This window comes from Neofelis nebulosa, chromosome 8 (genome assembly GCF_028018385.1).
Source record: "Neofelis nebulosa isolate mNeoNeb1 chromosome 8, mNeoNeb1.pri, whole genome shotgun sequence".
In the NCBI taxonomy this organism is placed as follows: domain Eukaryota; kingdom Metazoa; phylum Chordata; class Mammalia; order Carnivora; family Felidae; genus Neofelis; species Neofelis nebulosa.
Window position 1 is genome coordinate 131,855,946 of NC_080789.1, and position 24,475 is coordinate 131,880,420.

The 24,475-nt window shown below is 36.3% G+C and overlaps 1 protein-coding gene across 2 annotated transcripts in view; it reads left to right on the forward strand.

The window, feature by feature from the left end:
• UPF2 (UPF2 regulator of nonsense mediated mRNA decay) overlaps nucleotides 1-24,475 on the forward strand; it is a 110,904-nt gene that overhangs the window by 3,265 nt on the left and 83,164 nt on the right. For both annotated transcript variants that reach the window (XM_058681917.1, XM_058681918.1), the window contains exons 2-5: nucleotides 2,545-2,924; nucleotides 6,866-7,645; nucleotides 17,078-17,238; nucleotides 21,848-22,045. In XM_058681917.1, the coding sequence (XP_058537900.1) occupies nucleotides 2,563-2,924; nucleotides 6,866-7,645; nucleotides 17,078-17,238; nucleotides 21,848-22,045 (1,501 nt within the window). In that variant the 5' untranslated portion in view covers nucleotides 2,545-2,562. The remainder of the gene's footprint in view (nucleotides 1-2,544; nucleotides 2,925-6,865; nucleotides 7,646-17,077; nucleotides 17,239-21,847; nucleotides 22,046-24,475) is intronic.

Sequence of the window (24,475 nt, forward strand, 5' to 3'; positions counted from 1 at the left end):
ATAAGTAATTATGCTCTTTCGTGTTTTAATGATTGCCTAAACGGGATTGACAGCTTTTTTTCCTTCTGAGTTACAAACCATTGAGGTTAACTAAAGCCTTTGGGTGTTACCGTCAAAATAAATGCATAGAACGTAGACAGCAGAGTCAAAAGAAAAAGGGGAAGAGGTAGCTGAGAAAAGATATAGAGTATTGAATGTGCCTCCAAAAATTACTTAAAGTGTTTTTATTGGCCTAGGTTTTCTTTCTATGATAACATTTTATTGGAGTGCTGAAATAAATGTGTGTGTGTGTTTACGAAATAAATGTTTATTATTGCAAATGTTTTGTTTGCTAACCTAGTTTTTATTGCTGTCACTTAAAATCTATATTTGAAAATAATTAAGAATACTGTGTGTATATTTAGCTTTTAATAAACTAAGCAGTTTAAATAATTTAATTCTGTGTTTCTTAAATAGAAAGTATTTTGATTTTCTCCTGTGCAATTTGAGATGATTTAGGACTCAAAACATGAATTGCTGTCCATTAAAGAAATTATATTAGAAAACTAGTACACAGAGAAAATTTATTTTTTGAAAAGAAAAATGCTGAATTTTGCTGGGAAATACAGTTTTTTGTTCTACAGTTTATTTCCAGTTAATAGAGCATCTACTGTAGACTTATGTTATCCAGTAGAACTTAATGTGATAATTAAAATATTCTGTATCTGCACTGATGTGGTAGTCACTAGCCATGTGGAAGTGAGTACTTGAAATACGGGTAGTGACTGAAAAATGGAATTTCAAACTCTTAATTAATTTGCATGTAAGTAGCTACTTGTGGCTAGTGCAGTGGTTTTTAACTGGTGGTGATTTTGCTCCCAGGAGACATTTGGCAGTGTGTGGAGTAATTTTTGGTTGTCAAACTGGGAAGATACTGTTGGTACCTCAGTAGAGAAGGCAGGATGCTGCTAAACTTCATGTAGTGCACAAAATAGTGTCAGCCCCCACCCCGCAAACAAAAGCCCCAAAGAATTGCCTTGCCCGAAATGTCAGTAATGCTGAGGCTGAGAAGCCCTGGGCTGATGGTTACTGTATTGGCAGATACAGGACAGAATATACAGATTCTATAATCATCCTTATGTTTATTTATAGATTAATTTTGACTGATGCTAATGAAAAGATTCAAAGTCTAATTTGAGATATTTGGCGGTTTCTGTATTTGAAAGTTTGATAAGGTTGAAAACGATGGCATGAATTTGTGTCATTTTGTCTGTTCATTTATATAAATTTTTTTTTAATCTTTATTTTTGAGAGAGAGAGACAGAGTGTGAGCAGGGGAGGAGCAGAGAGAGAGGGAGACACAGACTCTGAAGCAGGCTCCAGGCCCCAAGCTGTCAGTACAGAGCCCAACGCGGGGCTCGAACTCAAACCGTGAGATCATGACCTGAGCCAAAGTCAGACGCTCAACTGACTGAGCCACCCAGGCGCCCCTTGTCTGTTCATTTATAGATGGCAGGAGCTTGTTTATGTTCCTGCTATAATACTTCTGTTGCACATTGTATGAAATAATGTCACCAGAATCTCTTCACCAAAGTGAAATGTTGGGATTGAAACTGATTCAGAGGCGCCTGGGTAGCTCAGTTAAGCGTCTCTCTTTTTTTTCCCAACGTTTATTTTTGAGAGGGAGCACAAGAGGGGAGGGGCAGAGAGAGAGGGGAACAGAGGATCTGAAGCGGGCTCCGTGCTGACCGCACAGAGCCTACTGTGTGAGACTCGAGCTCACAAATCAGCAGATCATGACCTGAGCTCAAGTCAGATGCTTAACCCACACTGAGCTACCCAGGTTGCCCCAAGCGTTTAACTCTTGATCTCAACTGAGGTCATGATTTCAGGGTGGTAAGTTCAAGCCCTGCATTGGGTTCTGTGTTGGCTTGAAGCCTACTTAAAAAAAAAAAAACGGGGCGCCTGGGTGGCTCAGTCGGTTGAGCGCCGACTTCGGCTCAGGTCATGATCTCGCGGTCTGTGAGTTCGAGCCTCGCATCGGGCCCCTGTGCTGACAGCTCAGAGCCCGGAGCCTGTTTCAATTCTGTGTCTCCCTCTCTCTGACCCTCCCCCATTCATGCTCTGTCTCTCTCTGTCTCAAAAATAAATAAAAACGTTAAAAAAAAAAAATTAAAAAAAAAAACAAAAAAAACAACCTGATTCAAAATATTCTCAGATGCGTGCTGAAGTATTTATGATTAAATGCTATGTTTCATAACTGATAATGGTTGAATTTGGGAGGTTGATTATATTGTGTTCTCCACTTTTGTTTGTGTTATTTTTCCTTAAGAAAGAATGAAAAAAAAAAAGTACTTAGACAAAGGCATAGCTAATAATGATAGAATGTGGAATGTGACCAGGAAGTTATTTTATCACAGAAATAATATTCATTTTGCGTGCATTTATTTAATATCTCACAACAATGCATTAATATGTTCTGTTTCAAAAACAGTGTCACGTTACTAAAAAAGTCACTGCATCTACAATACTACAAAGAATACTGACATTCTTTTACTCTTACAGATTGTTCTGGGTAACATAATGCCAGCTGAGCGTAAAAAGCCAGCAAGTATGGAAGAAAAAGAAACTTTACTAAACAACAAGGAAAAAGACTGCAGTGAAAGGCGGCCAGTGAGCAGCAGGGAGAAACCAAAAGAGGAGATCAAACTTACTGCCAAGAAGGAGGTTATTAAGGTCCCTGAAGATAAAAAGAAGAAACTGGAAGAAGATAAGAGAAAAAAAGAAGACAAGGAACGAAAGAAAAAAGAAGAAGAAAAGGTGAAGGCAGAGGAAGAATTAAAGAAAAAAGAGGAAGAAGAAAAAAAGAAACATGAAGAGGAAGAGAAAAAGAAGCAAGAAGAGCAGGTAAAACGTCAGCAAGAAGAAGAAGCTGCCCAGTTGAAGTAAGAACATTTATTTTATTTATTGATAAGAAGGAATGGGAAGAATGAAGTGTTGGGAAAACAATGATTATTTGAAATCCGACTTCTGGGGTGCAGTTCCTTGAGAGTTGGGAGTATCTTAAGTTACTGGTTCTGTTAGTTTCACTGACCAGAAGCATGCTTATGATGCTTTAATTCCTCCAATTAAATAACAGGAATCTTTAGTACATATTTTTTGAGAGGGTAATCTGAACTTTTTAATATTTTTGAGAGAGAGAGGGAGAGAGAAAGAGTGCGAGCAAGAGAGGGGCAAAGAGAGAGGGAGACAGAGGATCCCAAAGCAGGCTCCATGCTGACAGCAGAGAGCCCGGAGAGCCCGATGTGGAGCTGGAACTCCTGAGCCACGAGACCATGACCTGAGCTGAAGTCAGACACTTAACTGACTAAGCTACCCAGGCGCTCCTGGATTGTTTTGATTTTTAAGATGGCTCTTTTTTTTTCATGGTCTCTGGGTTTTTATTTATTTTTATTTTTTTAACGTTTATTTATTTTTGAGAGAGTGACAGAGCGTGAGCAGGGGAGGGGCAGATAGAGATGGAGACAGAATGTGAAGCAGGTTCCAGGCTCTGAGCTGTCAGCACAGAGCCCAGCACGGGGCTCAAACTCACAAAAATCATGAGATCATGACCTGAGCTGAAGTTGGGATGCTTAACTGACTGAGCCACCCAGGCGCCCCTCATGGTCTCTTTGAAGTTGAAAATCTTTAGTTCTTAATGGCTGTTTGCTGAATTCTTACTATGTGCAGGACACTACAGAGTATATCAGCACACATCCTAAAGGTAGTCATAATGAATAAATTTTATGATCCTCACTTGACAGATTAATAAAATGAAGCTTGAAAAGGTTAAGTAACTTGCATAAAGTCCTAATAAACAGTGGAGCTGCTGGGTTTTTTTTAACCTAGTCAACTTTAAAACTTTGGTCCTTAAAAACGATTTCGTAGTACCTCCCATTCTTATCTTCATCTAAATCTATTTTTGACCTTGTAAATCTATGCAAGTAGTATGATGAACTGGCAAAAAAACAAGGTAGTCCTCACAGGAAAACTACCAAGATGTAGCAAAAATGGCAGCTATTGAGTAGCATGGACTTTTCTCTTCATATGTATAAAAATTTTATATAATGTTTAAAAAGCTGTTTGCAAACATGCATTTTCATGGATCGCTAGAACAGCTCAACCACCTACTTTCCTATCAAAGTTTTTTAGTACCTGTATTTTTTTTTTAATGTTTACTTTCTCTCTCTCTCGAGACAGAAATAGAGACAATGTGAGTGGGGGAGGGTCAGAGAGAGAGTGAGACACAGAATCTAAAACAGGCTCCAGGCCCTGAGCTGTCAGCACAGAGCCCGATGCGGGGCTGGAACTCACAAACTGAGGTCATGACCTGAGTCAAAGTCAGATGCTTAACCGACTGAGCCACCCAGGCGCCCCTTGTACCTGTCTTTTTAATGAGGTAGTAGAGCCTTAGGTCTGGAAGGCAATAGTAGTGGCCAGTTTGGGAATATTCAGAGCCATGATTCTTGAGAGTTTCTTATATTCTACTTTAAAAAGAAAAAAATTAACAAGGAGCTGTGGACCACACAGAATGAGGCAGGTACAAAATGAGACTGCTGTTAAGTATGAGTGTAAAAAGAACCCTGGTTTTGAAGACTCATGAAAAACAGTGCAATGTATTTCACTGCTATTTTATATTAATTACATGTTGAAATTGAACTATTTTAGATTTATTGGGCTAAAAATAAGTTCAAATTAATTTTAAAAATTCATAAGGATATTCAATTTCACTTATTTTTGCTCCTCCCCCTACCCTCCTATAGAAAGAGCAAACAAAACAAAACAAACCAACCACCAAAATCCCAACTTTTTATTGGGAAAAATTCACACATATTCAAAAAATAGGATAGAATAATGAATCAGTCCTCCCAACACCCCCCAATCACTCTGTCTACCCAGCATCAACAATTACCCACTTTTTTCCCCTGGAAAAAAAGGGTATTTTAGAGCATTATTATTTCACTGGTAAATATTTGATTTATGTATTTTTTTTTAAACTGTTTTAAAAGTTTATTTTGACAGAGAATGTGCCGGGGAGGAACAGAGAGAGAGAGAGAGAGAGAGAGAGAGGGAGAGAGAGGGAGAGAGACAGAATCCCAAGTAGGTTCTGAACTGTCAGTGTAGAGCCCAATGCAGGGCTCAAACTCACGAACCCGGGAGATCATGATATGAGCTGAAACCAAGATTTGGACGCTTAACTGACTAGAGCCACCCAGGCACCCCTCATTTATGTATTTTAAAGTGTTTTTATTGCTGGTGAAAATAGATTTAATTAATGTATATACATAGTTGTTTGTTTGTTTGTTTGTTTATTTATTTATTTTGAGAGACCCAGAGTGTGTACAGGGGAGGGGCGGAGAGAGAGAATCTCAAGCAGGCTCCGCACCGCCAGTGCAAGAGCCCCACGCACAACTCCATCTCACAAACTGGGAGTTCATGACCTGAGCTGAAATCAAGAGTTGGATGCTTAACCAACTGAGCCACCCAGGCACCCCAAGAGATATTTTCTTAAAGTGCATTCTCACTGCTAATCTTGTATTTGTGTTTGGCTGGGAGACTTCATTGAGATACTCACATGTCCGTGTTTGCAGTGATGGATGCAATTTGCTGTTAAAATGTTGTGGCTTTTAGTGGAAAAATCATAGAAGGGTTGCTCAGGGATGGTTATTTCAGAAAGATGAAAATCTGATTTCTTAGAAATTTATATTTTAAAGTTACATATTTTAGTATCTCAGAGGCCTCACAGTTGGAGAGATACCCTACCCTCCCACCCCTGCCCAAGTTATTTTATTACTTGTGCAATTTAAACATGTTCCATCTTTTAATTTTTTTTTTTTTTTTCTCAGGATAAACTGTTTGTTAGCCTTTTATTAAAGGAGTTTTATCGTATAGTTTTCTTCTGGTTCCTTTCCAGAATTTCTTAATTACACTTGAATTTTAAGACCCAAACCAAGAAAGGTACTTTATTAAAGGTTTGGTTAATGCTGAAGTAGGGAAAAATGGTACTTAACATATTAAAACATTGTTTTTCTAATTTTTTTTAAACATTTATTTATTTTTGAGAGACTGAGAGAGACAGAGCATGAGCAGGGGGAACAGAGAGAAGGAGGCACAGAATCTAAAGCAGGCTCCAGGCTCTGAGCTGTCAGCACAGAGCCCGATGCAGGGCTCAAACCCACTAACTGCGAGATCACGACCTGAGTCAAAGTCGGACACCCAACCGAATGGGCTACCTGGGTGCCCCACATATTAAAACATTTTTAATGCATTTTTTACAAACCTTATTCTTTATAGTCTTTGTGGACAGTTTTTTTTTCTCTCTTACCAATGCTTTTACCTGTTTTAGGTATTTTAGGTATCCTTCCTAGGTATTTTGTATTTTTCATACTATGCATCGTGTATTTAATCCATTTATTTTTTCACCTTTATTGCGGTAGAATTGACAAAAGTGTCTTATCCATTTCATTTGCTTGTTGGCAGAATGATTTTTACTCTAGTTATTCAGAATCCTCCACTCTGTCACATTTGATATTTTCAGCGTACTGGGTACTTATTATCTTAAGTCATTAATAAAAATGTTTTTAAAATTAGGAAAAGGAGCACCTCTCTGGCTCAGTCAGTAGAGCGTGCAACTCTTGATTTCGGGTTTTGAGTTCGAGCCCCACATTGGGTACAGAGATAACTTAAAAAAGAGATCTTTAAAAAAGAAGTAGGAAAAGGGCCTTTTGCATGGTTTGTTCCTTTTGGATGCTGATACTTATATGATTTTACTTTTGCTCTTATGAAATTTGTCAGAGATGCTTCAGAATATACAAGTTATTTTATTTACTTGTTTGTTTTTATATAGAGAGAAAGAAGAATCCCTTCAGCTTCATCAAGAAGCTTGGGAACGACATCAGTTAAGGAAGGAACTTCGTAGCAAAAACCAAAATGCTCCAGACAACCGACCAGAGGAAAATTTCTTTAGCCGACTAGACTCAAGCTTGAAGAAAAATACTGCTTTTGTCAAGAAATTAAAAACTATTACGGAACAACAGAGAGACTCCTTGTCCCATGATTTTAATGGCCTAAATTTAAGCAAATACATTGCAGAAGCTGTAGCTTCTATTGTGGAAGCAAAGCTGAAAATATCTGATGTGAACTGTGCTGTGCACTTGTGCTCTCTCTTTCACCAGCGTTATGCCGACTTTGCTCCGTCACTTCTTCAGGTTTGGAAAAAACATTTTGAAGCGAGGAAAGAAGAGAAAACCCCTAACATCACCAAGTTAAGAACTGATTTGCGTTTCATTGCAGAATTGACAATAGTTGGGATTTTCACTGACAAGGAAGGTCTATCCTTAATCTATGAACAGCTAAAAAATATTATTAATGCTGATCGGGAATCCCATACTCACGTTTCTGTGGTGATTAGTTTTTGTCGACATTGTGGAGATGATATTGCTGGACTTGTACCACGGAAAGTGAAGAGTGCCGCGGAGAAGTTTAATTTGAGTTTCCCTCCTAGTGAGATAATTAGTCCAGAGAAACAACAACCTTTCCAGAATCTTTTAAAAGAGTACTTTACATCTTTGACCAAACACCTGAAAAGGGACCACAGGGAGCTTCAGAATACAGAGAGACAAAACAGGTGATTTTCATATTTCTCAGAATTGAGAATTTATTTTGGAGCTCATACTTGAAAAGTTTCTTAAGTCTTCATGCCACTGAAAGAACTTGTGGAAAAGGGCTCATTACAGGGGATTTCTTAACATTTCCAGGAGAATTTCAGAGTGTAACAGTTAAAGTACTCATGTTTAAATGGGAGTCTTATCATAGATTTTGTTTCTGAATTTAAAAGAAACCTGGCAAGTATATGGTGATTTTTACTTTGGGGTTGTGTTTTGTTCCTGTGATTTAAGAAACTCCTTGCTGTTGAGGGATTTTCCTTTTCTGTCACTTTAACTTATCTGCTATTATTTTTGTGTTTTGTTGTGCCCTCTCTATAACAGGTTTGCTTTCATTGTTTTGAATCTTAATTCATTGATGTCACTGTTGATACTTGCTCTTCTTAGAAAACAAGTCGTTTTATTTCATAGTCTATATTTTAGATCAGAAATTTGGAAAATAGTGCAACAAATTAGATGTGAAAAAATTTCTTAAATGCTACTGTGTAGAGTGCATTTACAGGAGTCTCTCTCCGGGGAACATCCATTTAAAATTCTGAAGGAATAATGTATGTGTCTGTGGTAATTAGTGAAGATACCTGATTGAGGGGCCACCTTTGATTGTTACAAGATAACGATTCTGTAGCCTCTGGACCTAGGAGGCATCCATAAACTAGAAGTTGATGGAAGTTGGTGGGCACTAGGTCAACTTTTATGGAGGGTGGATTTGGAGGGCTGAGGGGTACAGAAAGGAGACAACAGCAGTAGCCAAAGTATTTGGCTGAATACTTTCATCTATTTGAAGTGCATGGTTGAGTCTGAAATTGCTGTTTTCCAGGAATTAGGATGGGAGAGGATACTTTTCTATTTCCATAAGGTCCTTCCACAGTGGGGAAGGACCTACTGGTTTAAGTCGTTACCACTAGAAGGTGATTGACTTAACTAAAGATTAGTAGTATATGCCAGTACTACAGTTAGGTCTGGGTCAGGATAGGTTCAGAGACTGTATGGCTAAACCCTGGTGGTTGAGGATCATTCAAGAGGCGAGAGTTTAAGATGGCAATGGTGTTCCTCAAGGTTTCTTTAAAAAAAAAACAAAACAACTTTGTTTTGTGCTTTTGATAGTGAGGACTGTTTTAAACTTTGAATAGGCAACTTCAGGCTGAATTTATATAGTCAGTAATGAGTTTAAAAAGAAAGTAGTGGTCCTCTTAATAATTCTCGTATATTCAAGATCTTAATTATGACTTACATAGTGTTTTGTCATTTTCCTAGTCATTTTCTTTTTCCCATATGTTCTACCTAATACATCACAACTGATTTTGTAGGTATGCTTTGATTCCTTTTTATTGGCTACTTTAAAGGTTTTGTGTGTGTGTTTATTTTTGATTGGCCTCACAGAAGCTTAGAGGGTGGAGTCTACAGTGATTTAATCTAATCACCCAATGAAGGAATCCATTTTACAGATTATCTGACAAAGTATTCTTCCTTTGAAAACCTCTCAAAGGAGCTTAGAGCCATTTCTGTGTTGGACACTCCTACTTACTAGGAATTCAAGCAGAAAATTAACTCCATAAAATGGTTCCCTTTGATGTACTTCTTTTTTTCTGGTTCAGATGGAATAAAGCTGCTGAAAGTGGGGGTCCATGAACTGTTTACCTGTTCACAATGAATTAAGTATGGAAGCACACGAAGCATTTAGATATCCTTATAGCAGTTTTCCATAGTTGTGGTATTGTTCCTGTATTTTATAAAAGCACCTGCAGTGATTAGAAAAAAAAATAATTCCTTTACCACAGTTTGAGAAGCACTGATATGGGACATGTCTCCTCTTTTCATGATAATATCTCAGATATTTGCAGACTGCCAGGTGGTTTCCCTTTCATCTTCTCAAGGCTAAATACCTCCTGTTCCTTCAGTTTGTTCCATGATTTCGACACGACTATCCTTAGGACATTTGTTTTGGATGCATTTTTTCCTGCCTATAATCTAAAATTCCATTAGTTTCTATAGCTGCTCTGTCGTTCTTTTGACTGTTAGGCTTATATATGCCTAAAGACTAATTTTTCAAATGAACTGCTGCCAAATCAGTTTTCACCTTGAATTACTATAACTAATTTTTTGAATCTGAATGCAGACTTCCCTCTTTTAACTTTATTTAGATATTTTTGGCGTATTATTTTAGTCTAATTATAATATTGAATATTGATTATTATTATTAATATATCAGTGACTTACATTAATTTGTACTTACTTTCTCGTCATATCCAGCTTTGATAAGCAGACCTGTTCTTTAATATTATTTCAAGTGAAAATTTTGAACAGGATATAGTGTTAAGAGCATGGTTTTGTGGACTTTCCCTAGAAACTTTTATTCATTTCAATATGGAACTGTTAGGTTATTAGAGGAGGTTATTTACCTAGCAGAAATTGACCTTACCATCATAGCAGTCATTTTATCATGGGATACTGCCTACTTAGATGTAGTAATTTGGGAGATGGGAAAATCTTAATCATCATATAACAAATAATTAGCATATAGCTTAATAAATAACTCATGCCTAGGACAGCGTCAATTTGAGGAGCCTCTGTAGTGAAGATTTGAATACCTGACTGACCAAGACGCATGAAGAATGGATTAGTGCAGAGTCCCTTGGCCTAGTATTAGTACATTACGGTGTACTGTAAAAATGATCAGTTTCCCAAAGTTTCCCCCTCCCAGTCATTATCCAGTAGGTGTTTTGAGGTTTTTCTAATCATGGGAATAAATCATGGACAGTAATTTTTCCCAGTAAGGTTTCTCTTAGGCATGGTAATGCTGGAAATCTAAGTGCCAAGCTAGTGGATGTTTAAGCCTTTATTCAGTATCTTAATAATGACAGTTTTAAAAAAATCAAATCCATTGTATTTTCAGTCTATGAATCCTAAATGCTTTTGGTCATTTTAATTAACTTGGGAGATGGCACTATTCATAGAGGTTGTGAAGCCTTTGTGTATACTCCTTTGTTTTTATTTTAATTTTTTTAATGTTTACTCTTGAGAGAGACAACACAAATGGGGGAAGGGCAGAGAGAGAGGGAGACACAGAATCTGAAGCAAGCTGCAGGCTCTGAGCTGTCAGTACAGAGCCCAGTGTGGGGTTTGAACTCACAAACTGAGATTATGACCTGAGCTGAAGTCAGATGCTTAGCCGACTGAGCCACCTAGGCGCTCCTATACTCCTTAAGCTCTATACTTAAGAATTCTTTCAACCAATTAAAAAAAACAGAATAATAAAATCTCTGGTATTTTCTTTTTTTTTTTTTTTTTTTTAATTTTTTTTTCAACGTTTTTTATTTATTTTTGGGACAGAGAGAGACAGAGCATGAACGGGGAGGGGCAGAGAGAGAGGGAGACACAGAATCGGAAACAGGCTCCAGGCTCCGAGCCATCAGCCCAGAGCCTGACGCGGGGCTCGAACTCACAGACCGCGAGATCGTGACCTGGCTGAAGTCGGACGCTTAACTGACTGCGCCACCCAGGCGCCCCATCTGGTATTTTCTTAAAGATGTTAATGAATGAATGAATGAATGAAGACAGTGACTGCACAAGACCTGTTGAGTCTTAACTGTTCCTTTCTCACGTTTGCTGGGCTGATACCATAGGTATTAGATAGATAGTTCTGTTTCTAAGCCCTTGAGGGATTTACAGTTATAAGCAGAATACAACTGGCCCTAGGGTTTGGTGAATTTTAATAAATTTGAACTTACAAGCTTTTTGTACTTAAAACAATTTTTAAAATACATTTTAGTTAAGCGATTGATCCTGGGGACTTATAATTAATATTTACACATCTAAAAATATTATCTTGCAACATCTGCCAATTTAGAGTTAATAGCTTTACTTCTTGGTAAGTTTTGCTTTTTATTATGTTCAGTGCTCTATACTTGAAATGTTTTGTACTATGAGATATTATTCTCATAGAGGTAATATTACCTGCTCCTTTTTGGCTTTTAATAAAAATTGAAGAAATGATTTAATTTTTATTTAGATATTACTTAATTATGTAGAAGAATTTGTTTCTTGTAGTAGTGAAATCGTGAATTCAGATGTTATGTCAATTCTTGCTTGAATAATTTTGAAGTGTCTTAATTTCTTTCTTTCTCCCTTAACTGATGGGAGTGGTAGCAGAAGTTTCTCCTTTTAAGTATTGGTGAATTAGGACCTTCATGATTACATGTTCAAACAGCACTAAGTGATTTGATTGAAAGTATAGTTAAAAAAAAAAAAAAAGTACAATGTAGGCTTTCCTCCATTAGTTAATAAAATCAGGGAGGTTTCTTTCATTAATGCAAATTCATGCGGTATTACTTTACCAGTGATGAAACTTGATAGCACATTAGCGTAAAATTAAATAGCGTTGCTTTTACCTTCTGCTTTTCTCCCAGGTAAGTTGTACCTTGCCTATAGTTGTGGGTTGTTTTTTTTTTTTTTTAAACAGGTGGATTGTTTGATAAATTGTGTAGTACTTAAGCGCTATTAAGATGTTCTATCACTGTACTTTATACTGAGTGAGGCTTTTTTTTTTTTTTTTTTTTTACTCAGTGAGGCTTTAACAGTTTTATAAGTGCTCTAAAATTGTTACCTCTTTCCAGGTATTCTCTAACTCTGATTCAATGACTTTGACAGTTTAATAAATATTTGATCGAGTACATTTATGCTTACCGTGCAGTAGTGGCTTTTCACACAAGATTATAAGACATCCATAACTAAATTCTAAAATGAAACCGAAAGAAAATTATTCTCCTGAAAATTTGACAAATTGCTGAGATGAAAGGTAAAATCTAGTAGCTTTTAATGGGTCTGCCTCATGATTATAAATGAGCTTGCTCATTGTGACTTATGTAGCAAGTGACAGATCGGATTCTTTCATACCTCTTCATACTGTATTTTTCACAACTTCCATGTTACTCTTCATCTGCATTTAGGACTTGTACTAGATTTTAAAGTGTCTAGTAAACACATTAGCAGTGCACACAGTGCTTACCCAGTCAGGTCCAGATAAAAGGACCTGAAGGAATATAAAATAAGCACCTCAGTGTGAGAGGGCTTGCCTTTGATAGATGCATTTGAGAGACATTCTAATTCCACTGTTAGGTACCAAGTGGACAATTTTACTTTAATTTGGGAGGCAGTATATATGGTCCAATAGTTGTGAGCACGGACGCTGGAGCCTGGCTACGTGTGTTCACATCTTAGATTTGTCATTTACTTAGTTCTGTAACTCTCAGCAGTTATCTCACATCTCTGTGCTTCAGTTTTCCCTTCTGTAAAATGGAGTAACAGTAGCACTCTACCTTGGAGGTAAATGTGAACGATGCAATGAATTCACATGTAAAAGCACTTAACAGTATCTGATTCATTGTAAGTATTCAGTAAATGTGAGTTTATTACTTGTGATATATTGCTTGCTTAATCCTTCAGAAAGTCCTGATTGGGATGTCTCTTGTACCTTTTTATGATTTTGAAAATTTGTATATTAAGCTTCGATAGCTTTTAAAAATTTTTTCATTTTTAAAATAACGCGAGACAACAGCATACAAAATAAAAGCGAGAAAGTCAAGAAGAATAAAAATGAAAAAAAAAAACAAAAAATAGGTCTCAAGACTAGAATCATTTGAGACATTTATGACTTCTCATGAGATAGAATGCTCGATTCAAGAGTGGACTATTTGATATTTTCTGTCAGTTCTACAGTATTGAATTAGTAATATAAAAAACACTAGAAATCAAAGATTGACATACCTTAGGGTTGTTTCCACCCAGCTCATCATTGGGTGAAGGAGGTCTATTGTATTTTTATTATAATGAATCAGATTTGGAATTAATTTTGTTTTCATTGCTTGCTTTTCATATCTTTAAGATGGTCCCAGTAACTCCCTCTTGTACAATGATGTCATGAGAAGGAATGTACTCATTTATAATACCTTTAACAGTGATACTAATTCAGAGAACTCCAGTTATGACAAGGATTGGCAAACTATGGCCCGCAGGCCAGATAGACCCACCACTACTTTTTGTACAGCTGGTGAGCTGAGAATAAGAATGGTCTTTATCTTTTTAATTGGTTGAAAAAAAGTCAAAAGAGGAATATTTTGTGAAATACTAAAACTATATGAAGTTCAGATTTCAGTGTCCATAAATAAAGCATTATTGGAAAATAGTCATGCTCATGTGTTGTTGTATTATTGCCTATGGCTGCTTTTGTGCCAGATCAGCAGACTTGAATACTTGTAACAAAGACCATATGGTCTGCAGAGCCTAAAATATTTATATCTGGCCCCTTTGCAGAAATAGTTTGCTAACCTCTGATTTATGATAGTCTCAAAAAGATTGGCTTCTATTCAACATTTTGAATATATGTGCTTCTGAAGAGATTATAATTAAAATGATATGTGATAAATCATATATTCAGCTTGATTTTGCATAGTGATAGATTGCTGTGGAATTTTCCTAAGAAATTTTGGTGAGATTTATTTTACACTGATGAACAGACTAGGTACTTGGGTCAAACGTGCTGTGTAATGTTTAGTTCCCTCATACAGGTCTTCTAAAAAAAGCTAAACTAAAAATCTTTTCCAATGGGATTCATAAACATAAAAAACTGCCATATATAAAACATTCATTAAAAAATGTCTCATTTTAATTTCATTCAAACCTCTAAATGATTCTAGGGATTTTGAATGTTCAGGTACCTATGGTGCATTTATTTCTCTGCTTAAAATTTATAGACTTACTACATCCTGTGTGTTCAGTCTGATGTTTAGTAAATGTATATTAAATAAATGGTCAAGGAAAATATGTAGGACTGTATAAGTTTTGTGTGTAACAGAACTCTTCCCATGCCATTTCATTGGTATCTTGCATTGCTTGCCAAATTTTCAGTATAAGGTATGATTAGAAAATAAATCTACCAAAATCTGAGCTTTTTTTCTGAGGACTGTTGTCTCTAGGTCGTAACCTAAGCACATATTAGTACTGTTAACAAGTCTGATCATGGGATTGAGATTTAGGAAGTGTGAGGAGTTACCTCTGGAGCTTCAGAGTTTTAAATTGGTTCCAGGATGACTGGAAAGGAACTGGAACGCATACAAAGGCAGCTATCATAGAATTATATCACTTTTAATTGATCCAATGCAAAGTCCCAGGCAAATGATTGAAAATGAGGTTGATATTGGAAAAAGAGTGTTTTCTGCTGTGATAAAATAGTCCTCACTTTGCTAATGCCTATGTATCATAAATCCTTAGTGAATGTTGTATAACCTAAAACTGGATGTATTGTTCTTTAGATGACTCTAGTGTTGCAACTTGTTAGAAAAATTAAGTTCCAGGTTCTGTTATTTTGTTTTTTTTTTTAATTTTTTTTTTTTTTAATGTTTATTTATTTTTGAGACAGAGACAGAGCATGAACAGGGGAGGGTCAGAGAGAGAAGGAGGCACAGAATCTGAAACAGGCTCCAGGCTCCGAGCTGTCAGCACGGAGCCCGACGCGGGGCTCGAACTCACGGACTGTGAGATCATGACCTGAGCCGAAGTTGGCCGCTCAACCGACTGAGCCACCCAGGCGCCCCCAGGTTCTGTTATTTTGAAACATTTCCCAGTGTCTTTTCAAGTACTGAAATAATTTTGCATCATCTTAATTGTCATTAGAGGTTCTGAAATCCCTTAGAACTGTTATTATCCCTCTTAACATAATTTGCTATGGAACAGACTGCTAAGGGGGTGCCTGGGTGGCTCACTTGGTTAAGCGTCTTGATTTTTTACTTCAAGTCAGGTCTTCATGTCAGGGTCGTGAGTTCAAGCCCCACTTTGGGCTTCATGCTGGGTGTGAAGCTTACTTTGAAAAAAAAAAAAAAAGAATAAATTTTTATTGGTTAACATTTTTCCAATACATTGCAGAACATTTCAGAGTAGCCTACTTTTGAACATTATTTATTTAAACAGTTTAATTTTAGTGGCTTTTTCTAAATTCAAAAATGACATAATTTCTAATTAAAAGTTCTAACAAGCTCACTCATTGAAAGCAGTCCCAGTCATTGCTTTCATGGTTTGAGTATTTTTGAATGCTTTGAGTTTAGAGTTCATTCATGTAACTTACTGAAAGACTGTTTTTTTCAGTAAGATTAGTTTGAAATAAATAGGTGAAGAGAGAAACTATTCTTGTTGATAGAACGGTATCGTCCAATGTACTTTTAAATCGTAAGAAAATGAATGAAAATTTCTCATTTTAGATCCCTAATAGGCCAGATAAGAAAAAAAGAAGATTGAATTTAATGAATAGTAATGTATGCATTGATCTATCTTGTGCTTGTAATGGGAGCTGATAATTCCTAACAAAAAAAATGTTAGCTGGAATGTTACAGCATTTAAACAAAAGTTTATGTGAGTAGGACTAGGATAAGAGAAAAATTTGGAAATTGTTCCAGCTAAGCAGGGATGAATAAGTGTAGGCATTGTTTTTCACGTTATTTTCTGTTAACTTTTAAGTTAACATCAGAAAGTAACTCATTCTCTTCACTTTTCATAAGGAAATTCAAATGACAAGTAAAAAACTTTATAATAATTTGAAAATGACTTAATTTACGATTGGCTTTTTGAAACCTATATTGCATTAAGATTTGTAGATTTCAAACATTACACTACATGTGTATTATAAATAGTGTTATAAGTAGTTGCAGGTGTGGACATCTCAACTGTCTATATAGAGAGATTTTTACTTGACTATACATTTTGAAAAATTTCGAAAGTTCTGCATTTCTAATTATGAGTGGCTTATTAGTGAACTGTTGGTAAAGTGAAAGACTAGTTGTGTTCTCTGCTCCTCAGATGGCCTGGCCTGGCTTAAGTGGGTTTCTCAATTAATATTTGTTAAATGGATAAATAACCAGTACTTGTGTAGGAAACAGAATTGGCTGTTTGCAATATTTGGGCTTTTTCAAAAGATAATCTTGATTCATATCATTGTGAATGTTTAAGAATACTGATTTTATAACTTACTGTTTTTGAACAGTAACTTTTTAAGGTGTGTGAAGTATTTTTGATTAACTGTATGTCTGAAGGGGGTATGGCTTTAACAAAATACTTTAAAAATAATTTGTGTTTAGTGGCATTGTTAAATTTTATATTACTGCAGGTATAATTGTTAATTACTTTTAATGTTCTTTGAAGAACTAATGTTGAAATTTAGTTACTTAGGTGAATTTGATTATACTAGTTTTACTTTCAGATACATCTTGGAAACTTTACAAATAATTTGAAGAAAATCATGCTAATAAGCTTATGTGATAAAATCAAATTTTGTGGAACGTTTCCAATATAATACATGATCACATCTGCTTTGATGAGTTTATCAGATTATTTCATCATTCATTTTATAGGCGTATTCTCCATTCTAAAGGAGAGCTAAGTGAAGATAGACATAAACAGTATGAGGAGTTTGCTATGTCGTATCAGAAGTTGCTAGCAAATTCTCAATCCTTAGCAGACCTTTTGGATGAAAATATGCCAGATCTTCCTCAAGACAAACCAACACCAGAAGGTAAGATAACCCTAAAAACATTGGGATTTTTCCACTAAGCACTATCCCTTATCTTTACTTTCTTTAGATGTATATCATTAAAAATTTAAGTTTTCAACATGCATTTAGAGTTTTTTAAATGAAGTAGTATTAAGACCTAATAAGAACTTTGAAAAGCTACTACTTGAAATGCTCCTCTGAATAGAGAAGGTTTGGCACTTAACAATACTTAACTCATATGATCTTATGATGTATTCTTTTGGGTTCTTTTGTATTAAGTATCTTTGGATTATATCCAACAGGGACCTGTCTGAAAACCATACCTGGGGTTATAGAAAGATTCACTTTCTTTCTCAAAGAGGTAATAAAGTGGATTGGATCTTTGGGATTCTAGTTTTTTTTTTTTTAAGTTTATTTTATTTATTTTGAGAGAGAGCATGAGTGGGAGAGGGTCAGAGAGAGAGGGAGAAATAGAATCCCAAGTAGTGTCCAAGCCGTCAGCACAGATCCCAACACAGGGCTCAATCTCACAAACTGTGAGATTGCGATCTGAGCCAAAACCAAAAGTCAAACACTTAACCAACTGTGCCACCCAGGTGCCCCACTAATATTTTTATATTTTCCTTTTTTTTTTTTTTTTTAAGTTTATTTATTTTGAGAGAGAGAGCGAGAGTGGGAGGGGCAGATAGAGGGAGAGTGAGAGAATCCCAAGCAGGCTCTGTACTGTCAGTACACATCCCAATGCGGGGCTTAAACCCACGAACCGTGAGATCATGACCTGAGCTGAAACCAAGAGTCAGACACTTAACAAATTGAGCCACCCAGGTACAATATTTATCCTTATTTTTAATCCGTTGGTTTTGAATGATACATTATCTTAAACTGTTATTTAGAAGTAAAACTTGCTGTTTTGTGAGGTAAATTTTCATTTTGTGAGATGGGTTGTTTTTTATACTATTTCAAAGGTGTTTTAAAGTTACTTTTTTGATTGCCCTTAAGTTGGTAGGGCTCTTAATACATTAAATCTGTCATACCAAGTACTTGATGAACGAATTATATTTATGTTTGTAGATGTATTGATACATCACTAATCTTCAAACTATCTGGCACTTCTGTTCACTTAAAAATTTTAAGAGTAAAGTATTTGTAAGGTATCTTTTTATAGCACAAGAGTTATTTTGTATTTTGTATCTCAATAAGAAATATGTGTTGCATGCCTGTATATGCATTTATTTTATTTACATTTAATTATGTATATAATTCCTACTAATTTTTATATCTCTTGATCAGTGAGCCTCAAACTTTTTTATTTTTTAAAAGAAGTTCCACATGGGGCACCTGAGTGGCTCAGTCAGTTGACTGTCTGACTCTTGTTCTTGGCTCAGGTCATGATCCTAGGGCCTGCACTGACAGTATGGAGCCTGTTTGGGATCCTCTCTTTCTCTTCCTCTCCCCCTCCCTTGCTCACACATGCATGGAGTCATGAGATCATGACCTGAACTGAAACTGAGAATTGGATGCTTAACTGAGAGTTGTATGCTTAGCCAGCTGAGCCACCCAGGTGCCCTGTGTCATCATTTAAAAATATTTTTTTTTTCTTAATGTTTATTTATTTTTGAGAGAGACAGAATGTGAGTGGGTTAGGGGCAGAGAGAAAGGGAGACAGAATCTGAAGCAGGCTCCAGGCTCCGAGCTGTCAGCACAGAGCCCGATGTGGGGCTCGAACTCACGAGCTTTGAGACCATGACCTGAGCCGAAGTCAGATGCTCAACCGACTGAGCCACCCAGGCACCCCGCTATGTCATCATTTTTAAAAGAGATTTTCACCAGGTATAGAATTTTAGGGTGACCTTTTTTTTCCTTTCAATACTTTTTTGCATATGGTGTATTTTTCTTCTGGTTGTTTTAAAATTTCTTTATTATCACTTAATTATGATGTGGTTTGGTGTGGTTTTTTGTATATTTCTTGTGCTTGGGATCACTGGACTTCCTGAATCTGTGAGTTTACAATTTTCATCAAATTTCCCAAACCTTGACCCTTGTTTCTTCAAATATGTTTTCTGTTATTCTTCCACCTGCTATGGAGATTTAGTTACAAATCTCAGGTGGTTTGAAGTTGTCTTTTTTATTCTTCGGTACTTTTTCGTCTATTTTTGTATTGGATAGTTTCTCTTGCTCTGTCTTCAAATTCATTAATCTTTCTTTTTACAGTGTCTAATATACTGTTAAACTTATATAGAAATGTAGTTTTTATCTCTGGAACCTGGTTATATTTTCCATGGTCTTGAACATGCTCAGTTTATCTTCTAGTTTGTTGACTATATGGAAATAGTTATAATTGTTTTAATTTGTCTACTAATTTTATCATTTAAGTCATTTCTGCATTGATTTTAATTGAGTGATTGCTATAGCTCTTGTATTTTTTCCTACTTCTTTGCATGTCTGATCATGTTTACTGGGATGACTGCTGGATATTTTTGTATTCTTAGAAATATCATTGAGCTTCATTCTGGAGCATAGTTAAGCTACTTGGAAAGTTTTATCCTTTTCAAGTTGGCTTTGTTAGGTGGGGTCAGAACAGCTGTTAGTCTAGGGCCAATTTTCCATATTACAGAGGCAATATCCTTCTGTACTCTACCTGATTTCCAATGAATTGGAAGTATGAGTAGTTATTTTCCCAGTCTCACCCAGTTCCCTCACAGGTAGGGGCTGATCAATATTCGGCTGAACATTCAAGGGGAGCTTTCTGCTGATATTTGAGGTCTGTCTATGTGCTTTCTCCTCTCTGGTATTGTGTCCTGCAATATCTAGCCACGTTGACTAGAGTAGTCTTGCCAGACTCAGCTCTGTCCTCAACTCAGGGAGACTGCTGGGGTCTGCCTTGCTTCTCCCTTACTTGGCTGTAGCCCAGAAAATCTTACCAGGCAGTAGTAAGCTAGGGCACTTAATTGTTGGGCTCAGCTTTTTTGTTTCTTCTCTGTAGGAATCACTTACCTGTGCTATCTGATGTTGTGTTCAAAAACTTGTATATATTGTTTGGTCTTTTTAGTTGTTTTAGGTCACTGGTACCCCATCCTGGCCTGGAGAAGCCTCAGCTTTTCAGTAATCAGAATGCCTGTTCTTGCCATTCAGAAATGAGATCGTATTATATACACTATTCTGCAACTATTTATTTTTTATTTTACTTCTTATGTTTTAAGTTTTTATTTAAATTCCATTTAACATACAGTGTAATACTAGTTTCAGGTGTACAATATAGTAAATCACCAATTCCATAAGGTATGTGCATTTTAAGTTTTAATATATAAAGTTAGGGACGCCTGGGTGGCTCAGTTGATTAAGTGTCTGACTTAGGTTCATGTCATCATCTCATGGTTTGTGGGTTCAAGCCCCACATTGGGCTCTGTGCTGATGGCTCAGAGCCTGGAGCCTGTGCAGATTTTGTCTCCCCATCTCTCTCTGCCCCTCCCCTACTCACTCTCTGTCTTTCTCTCAAAAATAAATAAACATTAAAAAAATTAGAAAAATGTATACATATTTAAATACATATTTAAAAATATGTATAAATATTCTTCCAAAGAAATTTACATGCTACTAGCTATATGACAATGAATGTTTCCTTACACTCTTATTGTAATGTAGTTGTTGATTTTTACCTTCTGAGTGAGGTTGAGTATCCTTTTCTTTAGGTTTATATTGGCTGTTTTATATATGTTTGTTTCTCTGTGACATACTGGTTTGAATCCTTTAACTCTTCCTTTTCATTTTAATAAAATATTTATGTATCTTTAATCAAATTGTAAAAGCATTTTGCATATTAAAGAAATTATTCTTTGTCACATGCATTACAAATAGTTTCCTGTGATTATCTATTGCTTTTTTTTTTTTAACTTGGTAGCATTTGTTTGCTTCTCAGAAGTTGATTTTTCACAGCTTATGATTACTATCAAATACATTTTTCATATATGTAAAATATTCGTGCATATTATAGAGTGGAAAGTGAAAGTCTCCTAGCATATGCATTCCATTTTCCAAGGTATCTGTGGTACAGTTTGATATGAATCTGTCCAGACTCTTTTTTATATAAAATATTTATGTAAAATATATAATCGGATATTGAGACATAGCTTGTTAATTTATGTAGTATGTTATTTTGCATGACTTGCTTTTCTCTTTCAATAACATATTTTTGAGAACCTACTGAGTCTGTTCAGATAGATAGACCATTTATAGCAATCTGCCTTATACTGTGGGAGATATGGATGTTTTAGGAATGGCCAGGCTTATATATTTCTTATTTGGGTTTTAAGTTCCATGAAAGTAGGCCTAATATATCAAATGGCTACTTAATCTGACAGTAATTGCTTAAAACATTTATGAAAAAAACATCTTTCTCATATGCTGTCTTCTAGTTTGTCCGGATTTAGAGCTTTACTTAAAACACAGTTTATGATTTGATGTTAAAGATGGTCTTGTGAACAATTCAGAGTGTTTGTTGATTGAAGAAGCTTTTGTTAACACTCAAGGTTCATTAGTTGTGAAATTGAAAATATAAAATATCTTGTTGCTGTGTGGTTTTACACACTAAACCTGAAATGGTTTTAATTCCCTGTGGCTTATTTTATTATAGAGCATGGGCCTGGAATTGATATCTTTACACCTGGTAAGCCTGGAGAATATGATTTGGAAGGTGGTATTTGGGAAGATGAAGACGCTCGGAATTTTTATGAGAACCTCATCGATTTGAAAGCTTTTGTTCCTGCCATCTTGTTTAAAGATAATGAGAAAAGTTGTCAGAATAAAGATTCCAACAAAGATGATTCCAAAGGTAAATTCTAGAGGATAAATATTTACATTAAGTGCTGTAAAAATTGGTTTCAAAATAGTATTTGTAAAAGGTTTTTGTTTAGTTACTAGTTTTGCAATATGAACATTGAGTCATTAGATGAAATGAATGACAGAATAATACGCAACGGAGCATGAAAGGGTGATAAGTGACAGTTTCAGCAGTGCTAAAACATTTATGTTAATGTGAAATAATTTGAAAAAAAAATTTTTTCACTTTTAAATTTTTTGAGATGGTGTGAGCAGGGGCGAGGGTCTGGAGGGGGTAGAGAGAGAGAGAGAGAGAGAGAGAGAGAGAGAGAGAGAGAGAAAATCTTAAGCAGTCTCCATGCCCAGCACAGAGCCCAATGTGGGGCTCTGTCCCCTAATAGAGGCGCCCCCAGATAACTTGTTTTTAAATGTACTTTTGTATTCTTTTTTTTTTTTAATGTTTATTTGCTTTTGAGAGAGCGTGTGCATGAGTGGGGAGGGTCAGAGAGCGAGGGAGACAGAGGATCCAAAGTGGACTCTGTACTAATAGCAGAGAGCCTGATATGGGGTTTGAACTCACAAACCGTGAGATCATGACCTGAGCCAAATTCAGATGCTCAACTGCTCAATCGTCTGAGCCCCACCCCGGGCGCCCCTGTACTTTTGTATTCTGATACATTTATTAGGGAACCCATTTAAAAAAATAATAGCTAGTGGGGCACTTGAGTGGCTCAGTCAGTTAAGCATCTGACTTCGGCTCAGGTCATGATCTCGTAGTTCGTGGGTTTGAACCCCTCATTGGGCTCTATGCTGACAGCCTGGAGCCTGCTTTGGATCCTGTGTCTCCCTCTCTCTCTGTCCCTCCCCTGCTCACACTCTGTCTCTTTCTCTGTCTCTCAGAAATAAACGTTAAAAAAAAATAAAATAATAGGTATTTATTTTTATTTGAAAATCACTTCATGCCAAACATCATTTTAGTACTTCGAAATATAAGTGAAAAATTATTTAATTCTCATAATAACCCTGTGAGGCAGCCACTGTTGTTACCCTGTTTTCTCATGAAGAAACTGTGGCACAGAGAGGTTAAGTAACTACCCAGGGTTAAGTAACTTACACAGCTAGTGCATGGTAGATCTGAAATTTCAGCCTTATTAATTAATGACTTGGGCCCTTAATTACTGTGTTCTACTGGTTTTCAGGTTATGTTGAGTAATTTCTGTGCCTTACACTAAAACTAGGAAGGAGTATTCTTTGCTTTGATGTATGAGTATTATAACACATAACATCCAGAGCATTCCATTCATTACTCCTGTACCCATTGAGCAGTTTCTCTCCATTCCTCCCTTCCTCTAGCCCCTGGCGACTACCAGGTTGCATTCTGTGTCTATGGATTTATCTATTTTTAGTGTATCATATAAGTGGAATCACGTGATGTATGTATGATCTTTTGAGCTTACTTCTTTTACTTATGTTTTGGAGGTACACCACATTGTGCATTTATGAATACTCCATTCTTATGAATGAATTATATTTCATTTTGTGTATATATCACAAATTATTTTTCCATTTATCCATGGGTGGACTTTTGAGCTGTTTCCACATTTTGGCCACTGTGACTTGTGCTGCTGTGTCTGAGTCCCTATTTTCAGTTTGTTGTGTATACACCTAGGAATTATAGGGTTATATGGTAATTCCATTCTTTAAAATGTTTATTCATTTAATTTTTCTTAATGTTCATTTTTTGAGAGAGAGGCAGAGTGTGAGCAGGGGAGGGGCAGAGAGCGAGGGAGACACACAATCTGAAGCAGACTCCAGGCTCTGAGCTGTCAGCACACAGCCCGACTTGGGGCTCGAACCCACAAAGTGTAAGATCACGACCTGAGCCTAAGTTGGACGCTTAACCAGCTGAGCCACCTAGGCGCCCCTAATGTTTATTCATTTTTGAGAGAGAGAGTGCATGCGCGCACATGTTTGGGCAGGGGAGGGGCAGAGAAAGAGGGAGACAGAGAGTCCCAAGCAGGCTGTGCACTGTGAGTGCAAAGCCCAGCGTGGGCTCAGAGTCATGAACTGTGAGATCACAATCTGAATTGAGAACAGGAGTCGGATGCTCAACCAACTGAGCCAGGTACCCCTGTTTCTGTTTTTGTTTTTGTTTTAATTTAAGTGTAGTTGACATATAATATTATATTAGTTTTAGGTGTACAACATTGTGGTTAGAATATTCTGTACGGTGTGTAGTGCTCACCGCTATAAGTGTAGTTACCATCTGTCCCCATACAATGTTATTACAACAACTACTGAATGGGAGAAGATACTTGGAAATGATATATTTGATAAGGGGTTAATATTCCAAAATATATAAAGAATTTCTACAACTCAACACCAAAAAACCAAATAATTTGATTAAAAAATGGGCAGAGGACCTGAGTACACATTTTTCCTA